Below are 18,676 nucleotides of genomic sequence, written 5' to 3'. Positions count from 1 at the left end.
TGTCATGTGATCACAATCGTCACCATAAGTTACAAAAGTCACATGATTCAAAATCAACAACATCAACAACGAGCAACACAACAGCAGACTTCCGCAGATAAGCTGATTTTCCTGTTTTGAAGAAAAATCATGTAAACTTTCTATGAATATTAACAAAATATCATCATTTTTATTTACTTTTGTAAATTTCAATGTAAAATTTGTTTTGCTTTTAAAAAAGTGTTGTTTTTGCTTTAACGTAGTTGTTTTTATGTTTGAATGATTTTTTCATGGTTTGTTGGATTTTTTCTTGTTTTTGTTTTTGATTTGATTTGTTTCGTTTGTTGTTTGTTTGTTTGTTTGTTTTGTTTTGTTTTGTTTGTTTGTTGTGTTGTGTTTTTTTGTTTTGTTTTGTTTTTTTGTTTTTTGCGTGGGGTTGTTATGTTGTTTAAATTAAAATTGACTCAGATATGATTGTGTAATAATTTTTCACAGTGGCCAGGTTTAAATACAGGGATAGGGGAGGGTTGTGATCTAACCGCGCCGCATTTTTTGCGCCTGTCCTAGGTCAGGAATTTCTGGCCTCTGTATGTTTGTTATGTCTTCACTTTCAGTCCTCTTTTATGTTGTTGGAGTATCAAGGAAACTATTTCGCTGTACCTGTATATAATGTTGTTTTGGTGCCCACTGCAGCCCGCCCCTGTGATATGAGGGTTTCTTCGTCGTTCATTGAGAACCCGTGGATGGCCTTAAGCTAAAATTTTTCATCCCAATGGAGTTGTTGTCTTTTTAACATGTTCACTATATCCCTTCTCGTTATATTGTCCAATTTCTTAAATTCGTCACTGTGAATTTTTCTAAGCAAGTTCTGTAGCTGCAGTATAATGACTTTGAAATGTTTCTTAAGATATTCAGGACGTACGCATAATATTGATGGAAGATATCTGATATTCGTGCACGCGGTGTGCAGTAGATTATTGTCACTTACTTGGCTTGATCGAACCACAGAGGTCACAGATCTTGTAGTACAATGGTCCTACTATTAAGATATTGTACGTTTGTATCCCCATATGTATACATATGTAAAAGCATAAACAATAGGTATTTAATTTAATCAAATTCTTGGTTTCTCTTTTTAGACAGATGCAGATATGTTAACCCTACTGACAGTAGTTGGTCCAACGGTTTACAGACAGTTGAATAAGTGCAAATGTAAGATGATGCTACTGTACAGTAATGTCTCGTTTTTATTTGTGACAAAATAATTTACGGCCAATATGTGCTAGCTATATTTAAAAGTACTGGCAATAAGATACTATCTATATTCAATTGAATACTTTCTTGTTCGAGATTAATGATTAGAATAATTACATTTTGCAAATATAGTATAACCGATCATTCTCCTCGAGATTCATATGTCATGTCATGAACATGTAGTAAAAGAAATCCTGATTTGCAAAATCTTAATTCTAAAAGGCTACTGTAACTGTTTTGACTTTTTAATATCCACAGGAGTTAAAATAGACATTTAAGGACAGTAACTATAAAGGTATATCTCACAATTAGCATTGGAAACTGTTATTGTCTTGATTGTCTTTTCTTTTCGTATTTTTCTCCTTTATTGCATTTTACTTACTTGCATGTTGTTGATTATAACAAATGTTATGCACAGCAATAATTGACAATTCTCTTGATTGCATCCTCCATATTTCTAGAAATCGTTTTTTTCAATTTAATATTATTTGCTTGAATGCAGCTTATATATACCTGGAATAATTTAGAAACACACTTTTCAGCCTAATTACACACCTTTATTATGTGTTATATAACTGTTAGGTTGTCAAACATACATGTAAGGCAAAAAAAAATAAGTAAGTTTTCTGCTAGTAAGAAGAAATAAAACCTGGGTAGGTAGGTATTTTTCAAAAGCGTTTAACATTGAGTTAATGGAGTAAATATTATATTATACTTTAACAGTGCATGAGCCAAAATGACCATAAATTGTTTATTTATATCAGGGTAGACCGGGGTAGGGTAGTGGGGAACGGGCATGGATATTTATTTCATTTTTAATTGCCTTAGAAAAATACAGTGGTCTTACCAATGATATTGTTGTCCTATCCACCTTCGATTATTTTTGTAACAAGTTTTTTTTTTATATCAGTGTTTTTATTTCAAGACTTCCGAATATATGTACATGTAAATACCCGTAATATAAACATGTTTTGCACCTTTCTTCACCTAAACATATTCTCCAAAACTGATTGTTATATGCTTTTGTCTTTTAGTTTATGAGCCTACATGCGATGGCACTCTCAAGGAGTATGATTTGTTTGGAACAAAAATTCCAAAAGCAAAGTTTTCACCACCCGAGTTATTAAGTTTACCAGTTTTGCCACTTACTGTGCAGGACACAGCGCTCGCTGGTTGCTCTACAAGCATCTCACGGAGAGTAGACATTCCTGTAAGTTTTGTTAACTTTAAAAGTATTAAAATCATATAGTCTTGTCTAAGCTCAATTTATGAAATACTGTGTATATAAAAAAAATCGTGTGTCATCACGATTTCTTGAATTTTGGCCGGAATTAATTTTGGCTTTTTCTTTTTGACTCTGCATCAAAGCGAAATGTATATATTGAGATTTTTTAAAAGTAAGTTGCATTTTAGCAATATTTTGAGCAATGTTCTTTCGTGATACCAAGCTGTTGTTTGGCACATATACAGATTTATACAGATATCTTGTTTTTTTCTACAGTTTGTGTTGTTTCTAAACCAACCTGGGAGTCTTGAAGAGACATCTGAAATTTGATTACAAATCTGTTGTTGACTGATTTCAATCACAATTATATCAAAATAATGCGCGCACTTAAATTGCTAATATCAGAAATTATTAGCCGACCTTCCAAACCGGATGGTTAAATGGAATGAAATACATGAATAATTCTAGACATTCATATAAACATTTAACTCTTGCATTTAAGATCAAATCTTCAAGGATGGCAACAATAGACGATTGGAGAATGCCTAAAATAGTTCATTTTTCGGGAATCGAAAACACTGAACATAGTATAAAAGATATCAGTGCAAGACCAAAGAAAAGTACAAACAAGGAACTATCCAAACAAGCTTCAACAGAGACACGTGTAGTTGTAAGTTATTGAAGATTTTTCGGTTTAATTCCGATTTCACTATATCGAAGTAGCAACAATAACATTCAACTTGTGACATAAATCACTTTCAAATTGATATATTATATCATTGCTTAAAGTGATAAAAAAGATAGTGAGTTATCTAGTTGATCACAATTACACCATGACAACACTGATCGTGTAGTCGACAGTTATCACACAGTGCACCTGATTTGTTTCACATACCCTTCCTTTTACTAATTTTGAAATATAATGAAGTGGCAAATCTGACCTATATATTCATTAACTCAAATGGTACATAAACTTTGTTTACAATGTCAGAGTGACATTTTTTCTTGCATACAACTGCCCAGCTTGCACAGAGAATGACATTTTAAATACATTTATTACATCAAAGCCAAATTAATTTTGATCCTTTTAGATGAAGTCACCTTCTGGAGATGACAGGGTTCCTAGGATGGTTCATTTTTCTGATGGTGGTATTCCTGGGCACACTTTCAATCATGCAGCCGACACAAGACCCAAAGCAATACTTGTCAAAGAACCCTGTAGCACCTCAACTGTGATAAAGTCACATGGAAATCATGTAAGTTAAACACCAATCCCAAGTAGACGTGTAATGTTCATTTGTAAAGAATACACGGAACAAACGTTGCACGTTTATTTCAAATTGAATGCTCAATTATATAGCTTCAGTTGGATGGTTGTATGCCTGCTGGATTTGTTATAATCAATTTGAGATCGAGAAGTTTTGTTCTGAATAACAATTCATTTCAGTTAACTGTATTCATCCGCGAAAACCTTTATAATAAAATTCTGGTTACCTACAAATTGGATGCTTGGTTATTTGGTATTTCACGAGGTTTCCATACTCGATTAAAAAAAACTCTGTATGTTTTTTTTTTAGTTTCTACTGTTAATGTGGTTTGTTTCTTCCATTTTGGATAAGGATCATTGAATTTCACTTACTTTAACAATTATTACGTCTGTTTTTCTTCCAATACTTCACCAGGATACCAAAAAGGTGGCCAAAGAAACGATGCCACCAGTAACTGATAACCGGCTGCCTAAGATGGTTCATTTTGCAGACGGCAGTTTTCCAGGCTATGTAGATCCGAATGCCACCGGTGCAAGACCCAAAATGCGCTTAAAATTAGAAACAAAGAAGTGTGCTCCCATTGAAACTGCAATAGAACGCAACAAACCGACTATCATGAGCCCCAAACAAGAGCTCAACAAACCTACTTCAATGGCGTTCTGGCCTGAACTAAATGAATCTATCATTAATACCAGTCCAGATGGAAACTATTTTGTAAGATTTTATTACAACCTGTTAAGATGTATCGACTTCTTATTTTGGTTCCCCTTTCCACGCGGGATATAAACAGTTTGTTTCTCATTCCGTATTGTGTGTTCATTTCCCCTGTCTATTTTTTACCATTGGAATATATAATTGTTCTTTTGATTACTGCTCGAATCTTGGTTCTCTTGATTACTTTTTGTTATTGTTGCCAGGATTGCATATGCATATGTATTCCTTTAAATTTAATTTTCCTAAATGTACTGGTTTTGGTGACGAAACGGCTTGACCGATGGACTCATGTCAGTCCAAATGGTACTGGCCATGATGTCCGAAAAAAAATCTCCCTTATCATGACCTACACATTTTGAAATTAAACATCAATCTATTATGGTAATTTCAAACGTTCTAAAATTGCAAGTTCTTTTTGATGACGGCTTCTTGTTTTATTTTATACCCTCCAAACATGGTTAATATCAACTTGGTACTGCATACTTATGGGCAAAAAACATCAATATCCGGTTTGTACCTGGCGTCTATTTCACAAAATGTCGTAAGTGTGAAATTGATCTTAATTTATGACGGCACAATGCTATTTTATCATTACAAAATTTTCCATATTGGAAGGTTGTAAGTATGATATATCAAATCAGAGCTGACAAAAATTGTTAAAGGTGTTTTTAATTAATGTTTCTTCGGGAGTGTTAAAAGGTTTCACCTTCCTCATATTATCAATAAAAAATTGTTGGGTCATTGTCTCACTGATATTGTTTTACCACTCTCATATTCTACATGTATATTGGTTTTTGTGTAGGCCAAAGTAACCTGTCAAGAAGAGAGTAGACCAGATATTGCAAGCTTTACCAACGTGAAGCCAGTGGCTAAAGAACGTTATGTAGGGCAGACATATGAGAACACTTACAGCAACTTCTATCTTAATCCCCAAGATTATGATAAACCCATGGAGTGGGAGAAAAAGAGGAACCCAAGAAATGTGGAAGAATTTTTCTCAGTCGTAAGTATATAAAGGAAACCTGTACACAAGCTTTTAAATCATATATTTCTCCTATTCCGAACAAAAGGCTTATAGAAAATAATATCAACCTGGATTTATTCAATGCTGTACTCTTTGTCTTCTTTTCTATAAAATTGATATCACCTATCTCGTAAACTGAACTCATATAAATCGACTCTATCTCTTCTATTGAAGAACCGAGAGTACAAGGAATCTCTTGCTTTTTGCCATCCACCACCTAAGATAAAACATGTATACAGCAGGAAGCTGTATTCCTTCAATGACCCATACCGCACGGATCATTTCACTGCTCATGACTGGGCAGAATACAGCGCCTGGGAACACTATGAAATGGATTACTTGGGCAGACACAGTAGTGATAACATCATCAGGAAACTCGATCAAACATTGGCACAGAATGCCTACCATCCTCACACTTATCTGCCTTACAACCATTCTGAGTCGTGGTGGACTGTTAGAACGAGGGAAGACATGATACCGGATGTGTATAACCAGGAAGCTACAGGAGGTGCAGAACCAGTACAGGGTTCCAGTGGTATTGATCAGAGATATTCAAGAGAAAGAGCTCAGAGAAATAACTCAAGAGGAGAAAAATAAAGGCAATGGATATTAAACTCGTTTACCTAAGAAAACAGTGAAAAGAAAATGGCAAAAAAACGTGTTCCGAGTAATAAAAAATGCAAGTAAAAAAGCATATGGGCTAATACGACTTCAAATTTAAGTTAGAGATAAGTTAAGCCAACAAAACATAATGACTAATTTTAATCTACCACTGTGACAGCAATACTCGTGTCAAATAAATTCATTTTGTCAATTTTAATCTTTAAATTTACATTGTTTAGAAATGATAATCTGTACTCATGAAAATTCTATTTATTTATCACTTAGTTCCAAACTATGTCTACATTATACATGTAATAATTAAATGAATCAATCAATGTACTGTACGTAGAATTCCATTTCTTACAGTTTATTATATTTCGTCCTTAGTCCCGTCTCTGCAAAACTTATTACTAGAATATATCATATTTTTTACTCCCAGTAACTGAATTAGATTTGGGAAACGAAAAGTTCTAAATCACTTTTACATATACATATATAAATTGAACTTCACAGTCTACTTTCATTTAAGAAGTAAAATGTTTCAGTGCATCACAAACCCTGCAGTCTTGAACATAATGCCAATTATCACGTACAGAACTCATTTGAAGTTAATACACACACAGGTTGCAAGAAATTCGAATTATATCGAGGAAATAGTGTTTTTCTCGGAAAATACTTAACGGATAAGTTTTATTTGTAACACATTTGTCTTTTACAACACAATGATTTGAAATTTAAGACAAAAATAAATCAGTTGACAATAATATTTCGACATTTCATAATAGTTTACATATAAAAAGTGAAAGTAAACGTGGATGAAACGAAAGGCATCAATGGAGCCGGTACGTTCAAGTACATAACTCGTTTTTACTTTTTTACAGAAGCTAGCACATTTAATTAAATACGTGTCATAATAACTAACAATATGAACATAAAGTATATGATTTTTCATAATAAATTGTGATTAATAACAGACAAAATATGTAAAAAATGTTAAGAGGCTATCTATGTAAAAATCAGGCAGATCCTATACGAGTGGCACAGTGTAAATGTTATCCTACTGAAGTTTTTGTTTCGATGTAATGTATATACTTCATGCATGTCAAAAAGTATAAAGATCTGTTTGAATTGACAATGGATGGCTCGGAAATTGATTTTAAAGTTCCCTAACAAAGCAACCAAATTTTGTTCAAATTTAAGAATTTTCTTCTAATCAATGCTTTCTATGTAATTATTTCTCTTTTTTCGCTGCAGTTAATACAAATCCAACATTTAACTTGAAAGGATGCATTTGTGATATGAAATAGATGAAAATTTTTTAAACAAAATTTGTCTTGTGCCACCCACTGCCTGGTTTTTGCATGACCGCCCTTTAAACTTATTAAAGCAGTAATATAAAAAGAAAAATGATGACACAGAAGTAGTATAAAATACAATTTAAATTTAAATTGTGCAGAAATGTAGCACTGGTATCAGACTAATAAAGTTTTTGCTCGTCCTTCAAATACAGTATTAATTGGAATCAATTAAGGAAAATAGCGCAGTATTACAATAATTTTATCAGTTCGAATACAGTGGCAATACTGATAGTGGTATTTATCTAAATGATATCTTTCAATTAATTTGAAGGAAAAGATGATTTAGATAACAGAAACAGAAGGAACATATTATTTATTGGATGACATCAAAATGGGATATGCTTTTTATTTATTCACGCGTCCAGGTACAAGTCAGGATAACTCAATACGTCCTATTAATAAAACAAGAAGCTCTCGAAGCATCTGAATCGCTCACCTGGCAAACCGCGCCCTATCAACCAAAGAAGTAAAGGAACCATGCTTTGTTGCCATATCAGACAAAAAATGCCGAAAAAAGCATAATTATATTGATGAATGCTGTAAGTTCAACTGAGTAACTAAGGCACTGTAAAATGTTTAAAATGCCTTCAAAGTGTTTTTAAAACCTCTGGAAAAAAATTGGACAGGGGTGTCCCAATGCCCTGTTATTCCACCGGGTCTGAGGGGACAAAAACCAAGTATACATTTGCCGAAAAAGTACATAAAATGAAGTGTGCATATAACATTTTCATCATCCCCATTCAACTCAGAAGACTATGTTTACTATGAAAACCAAATATTGTTGAAATCAAATCAAGTACAAAAATTATCGGAAAAAATGCCTGTCATTTCAAAATACCATGGCCCGGTTTCATAAAAAAAATCTCAAATTTAGACTTTTCTCAGTTCCTTCAGTTTTCATCAAATCTTTAATTTCAAGTGATCTGATTGGATGAAATATTAGTTGAGGAAGGATTTCAGGACATTCTCAGTTTGAGATTTTTTATGAAACCGGTTCCATGTTTCCTCAAGAAATAAAAAAAATCTTGAAATCTGTGCAACTGGTGAAAATGGTCGCGAAATAGACACCTAAAAATCAATATTGCAGTCAATTCAGAATATCATGTTTATCTTGTGAGTACTTTTCATTTTCATTATTCTTCTATAGTACAAGAAAAAATAGCAAAAATATATTTTGTTCTATTTTTACATGTAGTAACGACGGCCATGTTTAATGACCAAATGTAAAATTTTAAGCAATCATTTGGTGCAGGATACCCTGACAAAAAATATGTCAACTTTCATAAAATTTTGTCGTATGGTTTCAAAGAAGATTTACAAAGATGTTCACGTGAAAAACGACAAAAAAAAATCGGTTTCAGGGCCCATATCTCCTACATCGGTTGACATCATTTTGAAAATTTGTCACAGGTCCGTCTTCTGACGATGAACAATTATATTCCTTTCCATCAGAATTTTTCTTAAATTCTACGGTTTTGAGTTATTTGCAAAAAACTGTATTTTGACACCTATGATCTGGTAGCCATTTTTTTACGTTTCAAAATTTGTAAACAATCAGTTTGTTCGGAATATCTTAAGAAACAATCTTGCCAAGTTTCATTTGATTCTGAATAGCAATCGCAGAGAAGATTTTTGAGATAATAACCTCAAAAATAGATACAAATGTCGAAAAAGGGCGATCATTGAGGGAGATATTTGCAAAAAAAAAACTGTTGTTTGACCCTATGTTCTATTTTTATAACGACGGCCGTGTTTTTCATGGATCAAAAATTGAAGCATAGACTTCGTGCAGGATCCCGTAAGGTAAAACCAAGCCAACTTTCACTTTAACGCCTAAAAGGGTAATAACTCCAACATGGGTCAACAGATTTTTACAAAAAATTAACCACTGATAGATCTCATCATGCAAAACATTAACGTCAGAATCAGGTTAAACAACGGTTTTGGTGTTATATGCGAAAAACTGTTGTCTGACCCCTGTGTTCTATTTTTAATTATGGCGGCCCTATTTTTCAACGGTAGTTCCAGAGGAGAACATATTTGAAAAATTGTTAACGACGACGACGGACGCCAAGTGATGGCAATAGCTCACATGGCCTACGACCAGGTGAGATAATGACAAATTAAATGCCATTTATATATTTCGACTATCTCTGCTGAACTTAATCTTATTTAAGCCGCCCCGTAAACTAGCAGGCTAGTTGTAAACGTCAAAGCTTCGTAGAATCTCTTCTGTATCTTTGAATGGTTCTAACGTACCTGTTTTGGCATCTTTAATCATTTGGGCCTCTTCTCTAAAGGTTTTTAAAAGTTTAATTCTATCTTGCCAACCATACTTCAAATCGTGTTCCTCGGCTGCGATTAGTTGTTCAATGTATTCAATATCACTCAGTGGATTTGGTCGTAGTGCAAATTTTTCTAAGTCATTGATACATTTTCTGACGGCCTGTATTTTGTCATTTACACTTTTGCGCAATTCTACAAATTTGTTCTTCACTTTTTCTAAGACTGCCTTTTGACTTGTTGCCTCCTTTTTTGCAATTTCGAACTTTCGTTTCAGCTGTTCGTAGGTTTTTGCAATCTTTTGCCTTGTTGCCTCCAGTCTGAACCCAGCATTTCTGTGCATAGTCCAATGACAATTCTTTGGACATACCGTGCAATTTCCTGTACCATCCATCGCTTTGCAACATTCTTTATCTTTATCTTCTGGTATTCGACATGGAAAGTGGCAGGTTATGTTACAAGTTAAACAATTTGTAACATACTCACCAGGCCCTAATCTGACCTCTTCCATGACAACTTCTTCAACTTCGTAATTAAAATTTCTGTTGTTTTGTATGTCATTTCTATGACGTTGCAAAACTTCACCTTCTTGCTTGATAGTGTTCAATTGGTTCATTCCGACAACAACTTGTTCTTGGAGTCCTTCTATGGTCACCTCTAATAGACCTCTTATTCTGAGGACGTTGGTTGTAAGTTGCAAACTTTTAGGATCAACGGTTTGTAGTTTATGGAAAAAGTTTTGAAAGCTTTCTTCTCCCATTTTCCAAAACATTTTTGAAAACTTGCCTTTCGAATCTTCGCTCTCGAACAAAGCGGAGTTATTGAACATAAAACTGTCGGTGAACGGAATCTTGGCTTTTTCGAGCGCATCAAGAACCGGTGGTCTTTTCCCGTCAGCAAACGTTATCAACACAAAGATGTTTTCGGCAATGTCTTTTCCAAACAAAGATAAGATTGAGTCGAAAATATATTTCTGTGATTGGGTTAACCTTGAAAGAGGAGATTGTGTAACAAAACATACACCATCAATCATCTGAATGCCATGATCAGTCCTAGCTTCAAACAGTTCTTTTACTTGGGCCACAAGTTGCTTATCTCTTGTTATACCTCTAGTATCCCCAAAGCCTGGCGTGTCGATGATGTTTAAATTAAAATCCAGCTTACCACCTTGAATATGAGAAATCCTATAAGTTGTGATCCAATCGGTTTGAGAAATGGTCTACAAAATGATAAAGTAATAAATTTGTGTGTTTTTATAAGAAACGAACCCATCCCCTCACAGCACACCCAATCCGCGCCTGAAGTCAAACACGTTCATATTAACGCCACCGGTCATCGTTATTTGAGATATTGGGTGGAAAGGTAAAAGAAAGCTGTCAATTTTAAGTATTGTAATATCCACTTTTTAGAAAATTGAACGTTTAAACCATCAGTCTTATCATTCAACTTTGTATCAGGTACCAAAGACTTTCATTTGCAAATTATATGTAATTCGGAGGAGAATACAAATATACAAGAAAAATATTAAAATCGCATACCTGATCACCGCGTTTAAGTTTTTCTTCATCAAGCAGATCAATCAGGGTGAAGCGAAACTCGTCATCCCACGATACATCAGTAATGTAATTTATCATGCCATCAATCAGTGTACTTTTTCCTGAACCCGTTGCTCCGACCAGCATTATCGTTTTTTCCTTATACCCATTGTGTCTTTCTCTGACAGATTTTTCTAGAAAATTAAACAGGTTTAAAGTATAATTACATTCAACAAATTTTGTTGAACCTTATAAGCATTTATCTGCAATAGAACTAGATATTTGTTTAATTCTGGATGAAATGATGAATTTCGTCTTTCAGAAAAGCACACAATATATTTTTTTGTCATAAAAACGCGTCTATTTAAACATCACGGGTTTTTGTTTTGTTAATTTTTACGTCATAGTCGAATGGACAAGACATTCGTCATGTACATATTAAAAGATGCAAAATGGAGTAAAGAAATCATTAAGGGAGCGAAAGCACGTAATTCAAATCACGATAATAAGAAATCGAGTTATAATAATTGCAACTACTTACTAGATGTTACCCAATCACTAAACCGCTGCAAAGGATTTCCTGAAAAGAAAAAAATATAAGCATGAGAAATGAAGTTGTTCTTTGATTAAACCAATTAATGAATCAAGGTTTTTTCAAGAGTATTTTTAGTTGACAGAAAATAGTTTGACTACAGCTTTTAAACAAGTTCTATACTCGGCGTCACATAAATAACATACTGTTTAAATTTGAATAAAAATATTTTCTACGACTTTATTGACACCAACCGTCGTTTAAATTGTCTTAAATGACTTGCTCATTCGTTTAGCCAAACAGCTTCTCAAAAACAAGTCGCTTATAAGCTTAAATCATGCGTAACAAATCCTTACGGGAAAATCCCATACTAATATCCGCCATGTTGGTTTTTACGGGACGATTTGTTTACAAACGAAGTTCGTAAGTTCCCGTCGAACTCCGGTGACAATCGTCTGCTTGATCAACTTCTCGGTATTGTACGTTGTTCGCGTAAAATAAATCCGAGATATCCGAAATAACGCCGAAGTGCATTCTGGGTTCTTCGGTTTTTGGACAAACCATTTAAACGTAAACAACATCTCCTAGCAACCCGATCACTGTAAACATGGCCGACTTTTTACAATGTAAATATTGGCACCTAGAATTAAAATCTGACCGGAATTTAACGATTCAATGTTTAGGGAGAAGCCGTTTGGCTAAACGAATGAGCAAGTCATTTAAGACAATTTAAACGACTGTAGGTGTCAATAAAGTCGTAGAAAATATTTTTATTCAAATTTTAACAGTATGTTATTTATGTGACGCCGACTATAGTGTTGGGATACTATATTACAGATCATAGGTTTCCAAAAATTAAGTCGCGAACCCTATGGTGCCGTAACTTCGGAAAATAGAAAGAAAACAAGTTTCTCAAATTTATTTTAGAGACTTAATAATTGAAAGATAACATGAAAGCACATTTAAACATTAAAATGTCATAAATTGTAGGTTATGGGTGCTGTTGACTTCAAACTTGAAATTTTTAAATTTGAAAAACCTATCTGTCAAATGATGAGGTGATTATCATAACTAGGCATATGAAAGTCATATTTAGTCGTTAAAATTTTTCTTTTCTGCAGTAGGCAAAATTTTACAACGTATTTCAATAATTTAAAAAAAGAACTACAAATGTCTCTATAGACCCTTTTGTGCTAACTGTAGGATAGTCGATGAGAATGCGTAGAGCATGCTCAATTTACACTTCCGCGAGGAAAATTCTTTTGTTCTACCCAAGCCCTACCTCGCGGAAGTGTGTATTTATCATGCTCACCAACTTACCACAAAAGGGTCTATTCGCATTTTTTTTAAAATTGCTAGTAAATTGCTAATCAATTCATGATTACAAAATATGAACTACACCAAAAGAGAAGTAAATGCAATCTAATTAAAACCTGATATTATAATTGTTACGCGCAGCGTAACAGGATGTTCCCCAACTCGCCAATCTAATGCCTCATGAATTATTAAGAATTTAATTTTTTTAAATTTCAATATCAATATGGCTATAGCGTTCATGTTTGAAATTTGAATACTTTTGTGCTCATTTTACAAATAATAGTCTATTTTGTGCCAAGTTTTGTTTTAATCCATTTAGCCGTTTCTGAGGAGTTGCGCGGAAAAAGACGGCGGTTAGAAAAAGAATAATTTTAAAACAGAAGTAAAAGTTTGGGACACATAAATAAATCTATCAACTGTCAGAACAGAAAGTAGAATGGGGTGTGTTGTTAGATCCTACATGCTGTGACTGAATGAAACAATTGAAAGGTCTTATCTTAGTTGGATTGGAAGTAAACAAAGACCATAGAAGGTTTGGATTTTTTACTTGAAATTATCTTGATACTATTTTACCCTACCCATAGAGCATATTTGTTAGATACACTATATCTGGTGTTATTTCTTTAAGGTTCAATATATATTGTATATTTTTTTTCTCTTATATCAATGTTATGGACATGTCTTATAGATCAATCATTTACGTGAATAAGAAATTGTTTTGAAAAAGACACAGCTGAGTCTGTGGTTTGTAGTGTCCCCGCCTAAAATACAATAGACATACATGTAATTATAAATCCAAATTGGTACTTTTCTTTTATTTTTTTAAAGTAAATTACTGCCTGTAAGAATGACAAAATCTTCAGTAACTTCGAGCATGATTGATACATGTGATGTCTAAAAAAATTACCACTTTTTTTATGAGGTCTTGTTTTACCATCAGCTTGCTCGAGAACAGTCTCATCTACAATCAGTTGAAATAAAAACACAATTAGATAAGATAAGAAAAAAAACATCTTTCGAGTTTTTTTATAGTCTATACCTTGACTTGTCCCTCTTACATAAAAAGAAGTAGTTTTCTTTTTTCGATTATAGGGAAAGAAGAACGTCGAAATTTATAATTCAGTTTACTAAAATTAAAACGCATGTGTGTAAAGTTCAACCCCGATGTATTTTATGAGTGTCGTCGTAATAAGTAATGGTTACTATTACAAATATTGGCATTCATACCATATCCTTTGAAGCTTACCTAACACACACTTTCGTGTTTTAGCTGTTCTATTCATGACATAACACACAATTGGTAGTTTAAATTTTTGTGGTGGTCCATTCTCAACTCGAAAATTGGTTACAACTTGTAATTGTCTTGCCAAGGACAGATTTGTGGTCATTTTGTCGCTTACTTCGCTGAATTGGCCAGTTTCACCATCCTTTACTGCAGCAACTTTGAATTCGTAGTCTGTGGCGTTTCTTAGATCAGTGATTGTGTGTGTTGTTCTATTGTTTTCTGTACAAAGAGACATCCATTTGTTTGTCTCTGTCCCACACTCGTGGTATTTTATTTTATAAAATCCAATTCTTGGCATCTTACATGCTTTCCACTCCAGTTTTATTGATCTTGCTGAGCACTCAATTAAAATGGGTTTTCCTGGAAACTTCTTCTCTGGGTGTAATTTAGTTGTAGGATTAGGTACTAAATTGAAAAGCTTGCTTTTCTGGTCATGGTTTAGAATGCATCGAATTTTTACATTGTACTCTGTGGAGTCCTTCAAACCAAATAATGTTACCTCGTTTTTTTTCGTTCTAGATGTCTGCCATTCATCAATGCCAGTTAAATTTTCTCGCCAAATTGCTTCGAAGCATTTTATTTCCTCTGATTGCATCGGTCCTTTCCAAATGAGTACCAACTTGTCATGAGTTATTTCTGTTGCTCTGATATTTTCGATATCGCAGTTCTTCGTAGCGATTTTGCCACTCCATTTGCTGTAATGAGTTTTTGATTTATCAACAAATATTCCTCGAACACGAAAACGGTAGTCCATGGATGGTTCCAACGCCTGCAAAGTATATTCCTCTAAAGGGCATTCTATTTTGTTTAAGGTTTCATCAATTCCTTTTTCCTCCAAGTGTACGTATTCTACTTCGTAATGGTCGATCTGTTTCATCCATGATTTTTGTTTCGACCATTTAAGTTTAACGTGACAGTATCCTGAACTTATCTCTTCCGGTATACCTGGTGGATCATTTTTGTGCACGTCGTCCTTTGATACTGTGTATAACTCAACAACAGCACTGAAAGGACCAAGGTCATCATTATATACACCGCGAACTATCACATTATAGTTTGTGGACTGTTGTAGATTTAATAGTGTCGTTATGTTTGTATACGATGTATGTACATTCCATTCGCATTTATTTTTAGGCTTATATTGTACTTCGTAGAAATTTAAGCCAACAGAGTCGTCTGGTGGTTCCCACTGAATTTGTATGCAATCAAACGATACAACTTTAGATTCAAGAACACCAGGTCTTCGGTTTTTTACTTGCTGGTCTTCTACTAGTGTGGTTATTTTCTTGCCTTGGCTTGCAGGTCCTTCAGTTTCATCAAATATTGCCCTAATGACAAATTCGTAACTTGTCCCTTCATCTAAACCTGAAACTGTGGTTTCATTATTCGCAGTGGAAAAGACCACCCATTTGCCTTTCGGACACTTTCGGTATTTAACAACATATGAGTTAATATTTCTAGCACAACCTGGCTTCATCCAGTACAGAGAGACGTATTCAAAAGAAATTTCTTTTGTCTCTAAAACAACGACGTCCTCATTAATTGATTCGGTTGAAATTATTATAACATCCGAAAATGGCCCTACTTCTTTCGTGTATATAGCTCGGATTATGAATTCGTATTCAGTACCGGCATTTAAATTGCCAATCGTCATTTTGCATTCCGTTGAATGGTAAATTAGACATTCATGTTGTGTTCCACGACAAGGTTTGCACCTTATTTCATAATGTAAAACTGGTTTATTGTCGACCGATGAAGGTTCCCATCTTATTTCTATACTCTGAGTTGTAGTTTCTACTACAACAGGCAATATTGGTTTTAATTCTCTTTGCTGTAATGGCTTTGTTTTCACTTCTTGTGTCTTACTGAATATATTATTAGTACCGTCTTGTACCGCATGCATCATGATATCATAGGTAGAAAATGGCACCAATCCTTTAAGAATACACTGGTTTTCATTTTTTGCAAAGCTTTTGGAATACCATTGTTCACCTTGCTTCCTATACCTAATTTCAATCAATTCGGTATTTTTAATGTCTTCTGCAAAATGATTCCAAGTGACTGTAACTGATGTGTCTTGTATGTCTTCAACAATTAGACAGTGTTTATCTGAAGAGTTGTTGTCCTCTGTTGTTGTTGACATAACTGAAGTTTCACTAAATGGGCTTTCTATCTCGTCGAATAGCTCTCGAACTTTTACTTCATAATCCGTGCCAGACTTCAAATTTTGAATAGTTACCCTTTTCTGTGAAGACTCGATGAACAACGGAAACCATCGAAGTCCAGTTTTAGCAGACCTGTATCGAATTTCAAGTTGGGTGCATTTTCTTGTATCTGCATCTTTACACTCTAAGCTGACAGATATAGAATTTATGGTTGATGATATCTTCTTTGGTGGACAAGGACGCATGTCCTGTAGTTTTGTTCTACTTGTAAGAAGCTCACTAAATGGTCCATCTTCACCGTCAATCATTGCCCTTATTTTGAAGACATATTCAGTGTCATCTTCTAATTTATCTATGATTATTTCCGTTTCGTCATACTTCGTCCAGTCTGACTGCCATCTTTTAACAACTGGGTCAGTAGTTTTGAATTTAATTTCATAGCAGTTTATGTCGCCAGTTGTTTTTGTTGGTTGAGCCCACTTCAGTGATATTGAACTTGACGTCTTTTCAACAATTTCAGGAGCACCTGGTAGATTTAAAGTGTCATCTTTGATTAGTAAAACAGGGCAACTGACCTCGCTGAACGGACCTTCCGTCTCATCGTAAATAGCTCGAACCTTGAAACACAATGGTTTACGTTCTTCAAGATGATATATATTGATTGAACATTCATTGCCTCTGGTTGATATTGATTTCCATCCCATATTTTTTTCTGAAACTTCTCTGTAACGTACTTCATAACATTGTGTAAGATTTTGGTTCGTGACAGGTTTCCATGTCACCTTAATCCCTCTATTATTTATAGGCTCACAAACTGGTTTACTTGGTGGCAAAATATTTACTGAACAATCTTCTTTCGACCAGTTGTTGGATAAAGGTTCATTTCTTTCGCTGGTTGTTTCTTCTGACACAATATCGAGTTTCTGATCATTTTTATTTTTAAGATCACTAGAGGTAAATTTGGTCGCTGCTGTTACTGAATCTGAATCACTTCCTCCAATTATACTCGGTGTATTTGAGTCAGCTGCAGGTCCTGGTGGTATATATATTTCAGGTTCACTCTGTGTGCTTCTGTTTTCTATTAAATCAAGCTCGTGTACTTTATTATCTGCCGTTTTAAAATCTAACGCATTGACGGAGGTTGATACTGGATTACTTTCTTCACCAAAAAGATGCTCTTTGTTGTTGTTCAGGTACCTTATCCTGAAACAGTAGGAAACGTTATCTGACAAGTTGTTGACGTCAAACTGAGTATCATTGTCGTGTACTGGAATCCCTGACCAGCTTTTTTCATTCGGTGATTTTCATTTGCTCTGTATTGTATATGGTTTTGTTTACAATTGTTCCATTCAACTCGTATCGTGTCCTGAGATATTGGGAAACAGTTTGGTTTCCCAAGGCAAGAAATTTCACATACTAAGGCTTCATCTGGACAGCCCACCAGCTTGTGCTTTTGTGTACTTTCACATCTCTCCATGATAAAATATTACATTACGTTTCGTCTCCTGTAAACATAGTTTTATTGCAAAATAAAGATCTACAAAAGTTCAGACGCAAAGAAAATACCAAAATGTCGAGTGATAAATATAGGAAAACAGTTCCACTATGAAAATAAACCAAATTTGGAACAAAGTCCAATACGCAATTAAAGTTTACGTTGTGCGAAACGTTGGGCAAGTCACCTCTTAACGGTTGATTTTGAAATTGTAGCGGGAAAAATCGGTTTCATGGCGACGGACAACATATCGTCTCCATTTTCTTCCTTTTTTGCACAATCTTGTTGAACATGCCAATATCTACCACTGAACAAAATTCCAAGTACCTGGCCACCTAGGTTTTCCAGATTTTGCAATGTCCTGTATTCTGACCTTTTTTTGACAGCCATTTCAAAATGGCCGACCTTTTTAGAGTATTTGATAAAGTTTACGAACAATTTCAGATGGTACCGAATATTTCTGCAAAGTTTTGAAAGAATTAGCTTTACGGTTTCTGAGATTTTGTCTGTACAGGTGCAATGATAGGAAGACGGAAGATGACGAAAAAATAACAAGAGATGAAGGATCGGGAATGGTTTCCAAAAACCACCTCGTCTGTGACTCTAACCAGTCTCAAAACCTCACAACTTGGCTTCGGT

General features: G+C 34.4%; 2 protein-coding genes across 3 annotated transcripts; one reads left to right on the top strand and one right to left on the bottom strand.

Moving 5' to 3' along the window:
• Positions 1-7: 7 nt before the first annotated feature.
• Positions 8-6,411, top strand: LOC148627456 (uncharacterized). 2 transcript variants are annotated; one of them, XM_088573585.1, is made up of 9 exons: positions 49-131; positions 1,119-1,191; positions 1,492-1,528; positions 2,268-2,443; positions 2,961-3,128; positions 3,550-3,714; positions 4,141-4,440; positions 5,243-5,443; positions 5,639-6,411. In XM_088573585.1, the coding sequence occupies exons 5-9, from the start codon at positions 2,976-2,978 to the stop codon at positions 6,059-6,061; spliced, it is 1,242 nt and encodes a 413-aa protein (XP_088429711.1). In that variant the 5' UTR covers positions 49-131; positions 1,119-1,191; positions 1,492-1,528; positions 2,268-2,443; positions 2,961-2,975; the 3' UTR covers positions 6,062-6,411. The 2 variants fall into 2 exon arrangements, with proteins under 2 accessions (XP_088429704.1, XP_088429711.1); XM_088573578.1 differs by lacking the exon at positions 1,492-1,528 and having other exon boundaries at positions 8-131.
• Positions 6,320-17,846, bottom strand: LOC148627455 (twitchin-like; the record flags this gene model as incomplete). The annotated part of the gene is made up of 5 exons (XM_088565649.1): positions 6,320-10,927; positions 11,247-11,437; positions 11,785-11,823; positions 14,000-14,053; positions 14,339-17,846. Coding segments are annotated over 5 exons (5,097 nt in total), but the record flags the coding sequence as incomplete, so codon positions are not given.
• Positions 17,847-18,676: the final 830 nt, after the last annotated feature.

Source organism: Perna viridis, chromosome 1 (genome assembly GCF_037379345.1).
Source record: "Perna viridis isolate PV_CMFRI_1.1 ecotype Kerala chromosome 1, ASM3737934v1, whole genome shotgun sequence".
In the NCBI taxonomy this organism is placed as follows: domain Eukaryota; kingdom Metazoa; phylum Mollusca; class Bivalvia; order Mytilida; family Mytilidae; genus Perna; species Perna viridis.
This window is presented reverse-complemented; position numbering and strand designations above follow the sequence as displayed.

What these genes read in the sequence shown, in the direction of transcription:
- LOC148627456 (XM_088573578.1), top strand. Translation starts at nt 1,131, where the DNA reads ATGTTAACCCTACTGACAGTAGTTGGTCCAACGGTTTACAGACAGTTG. An exon ending in CACGGAGAGTAGACATTCCT is followed by an intron (nt 2,444 to 2,960) that starts GTAAGTTTTGTT and finishes CTTGCATTTAAG; the next exon opens with ATCAAATCTTCAAGGATGGC. An exon ending in TGGAAGAATTTTTCTCAGTC is followed by an intron (nt 5,444 to 5,638) that starts GTAAGTATATAA and finishes CTTCTATTGAAG; the next exon opens with AACCGAGAGTACAAGGAATC.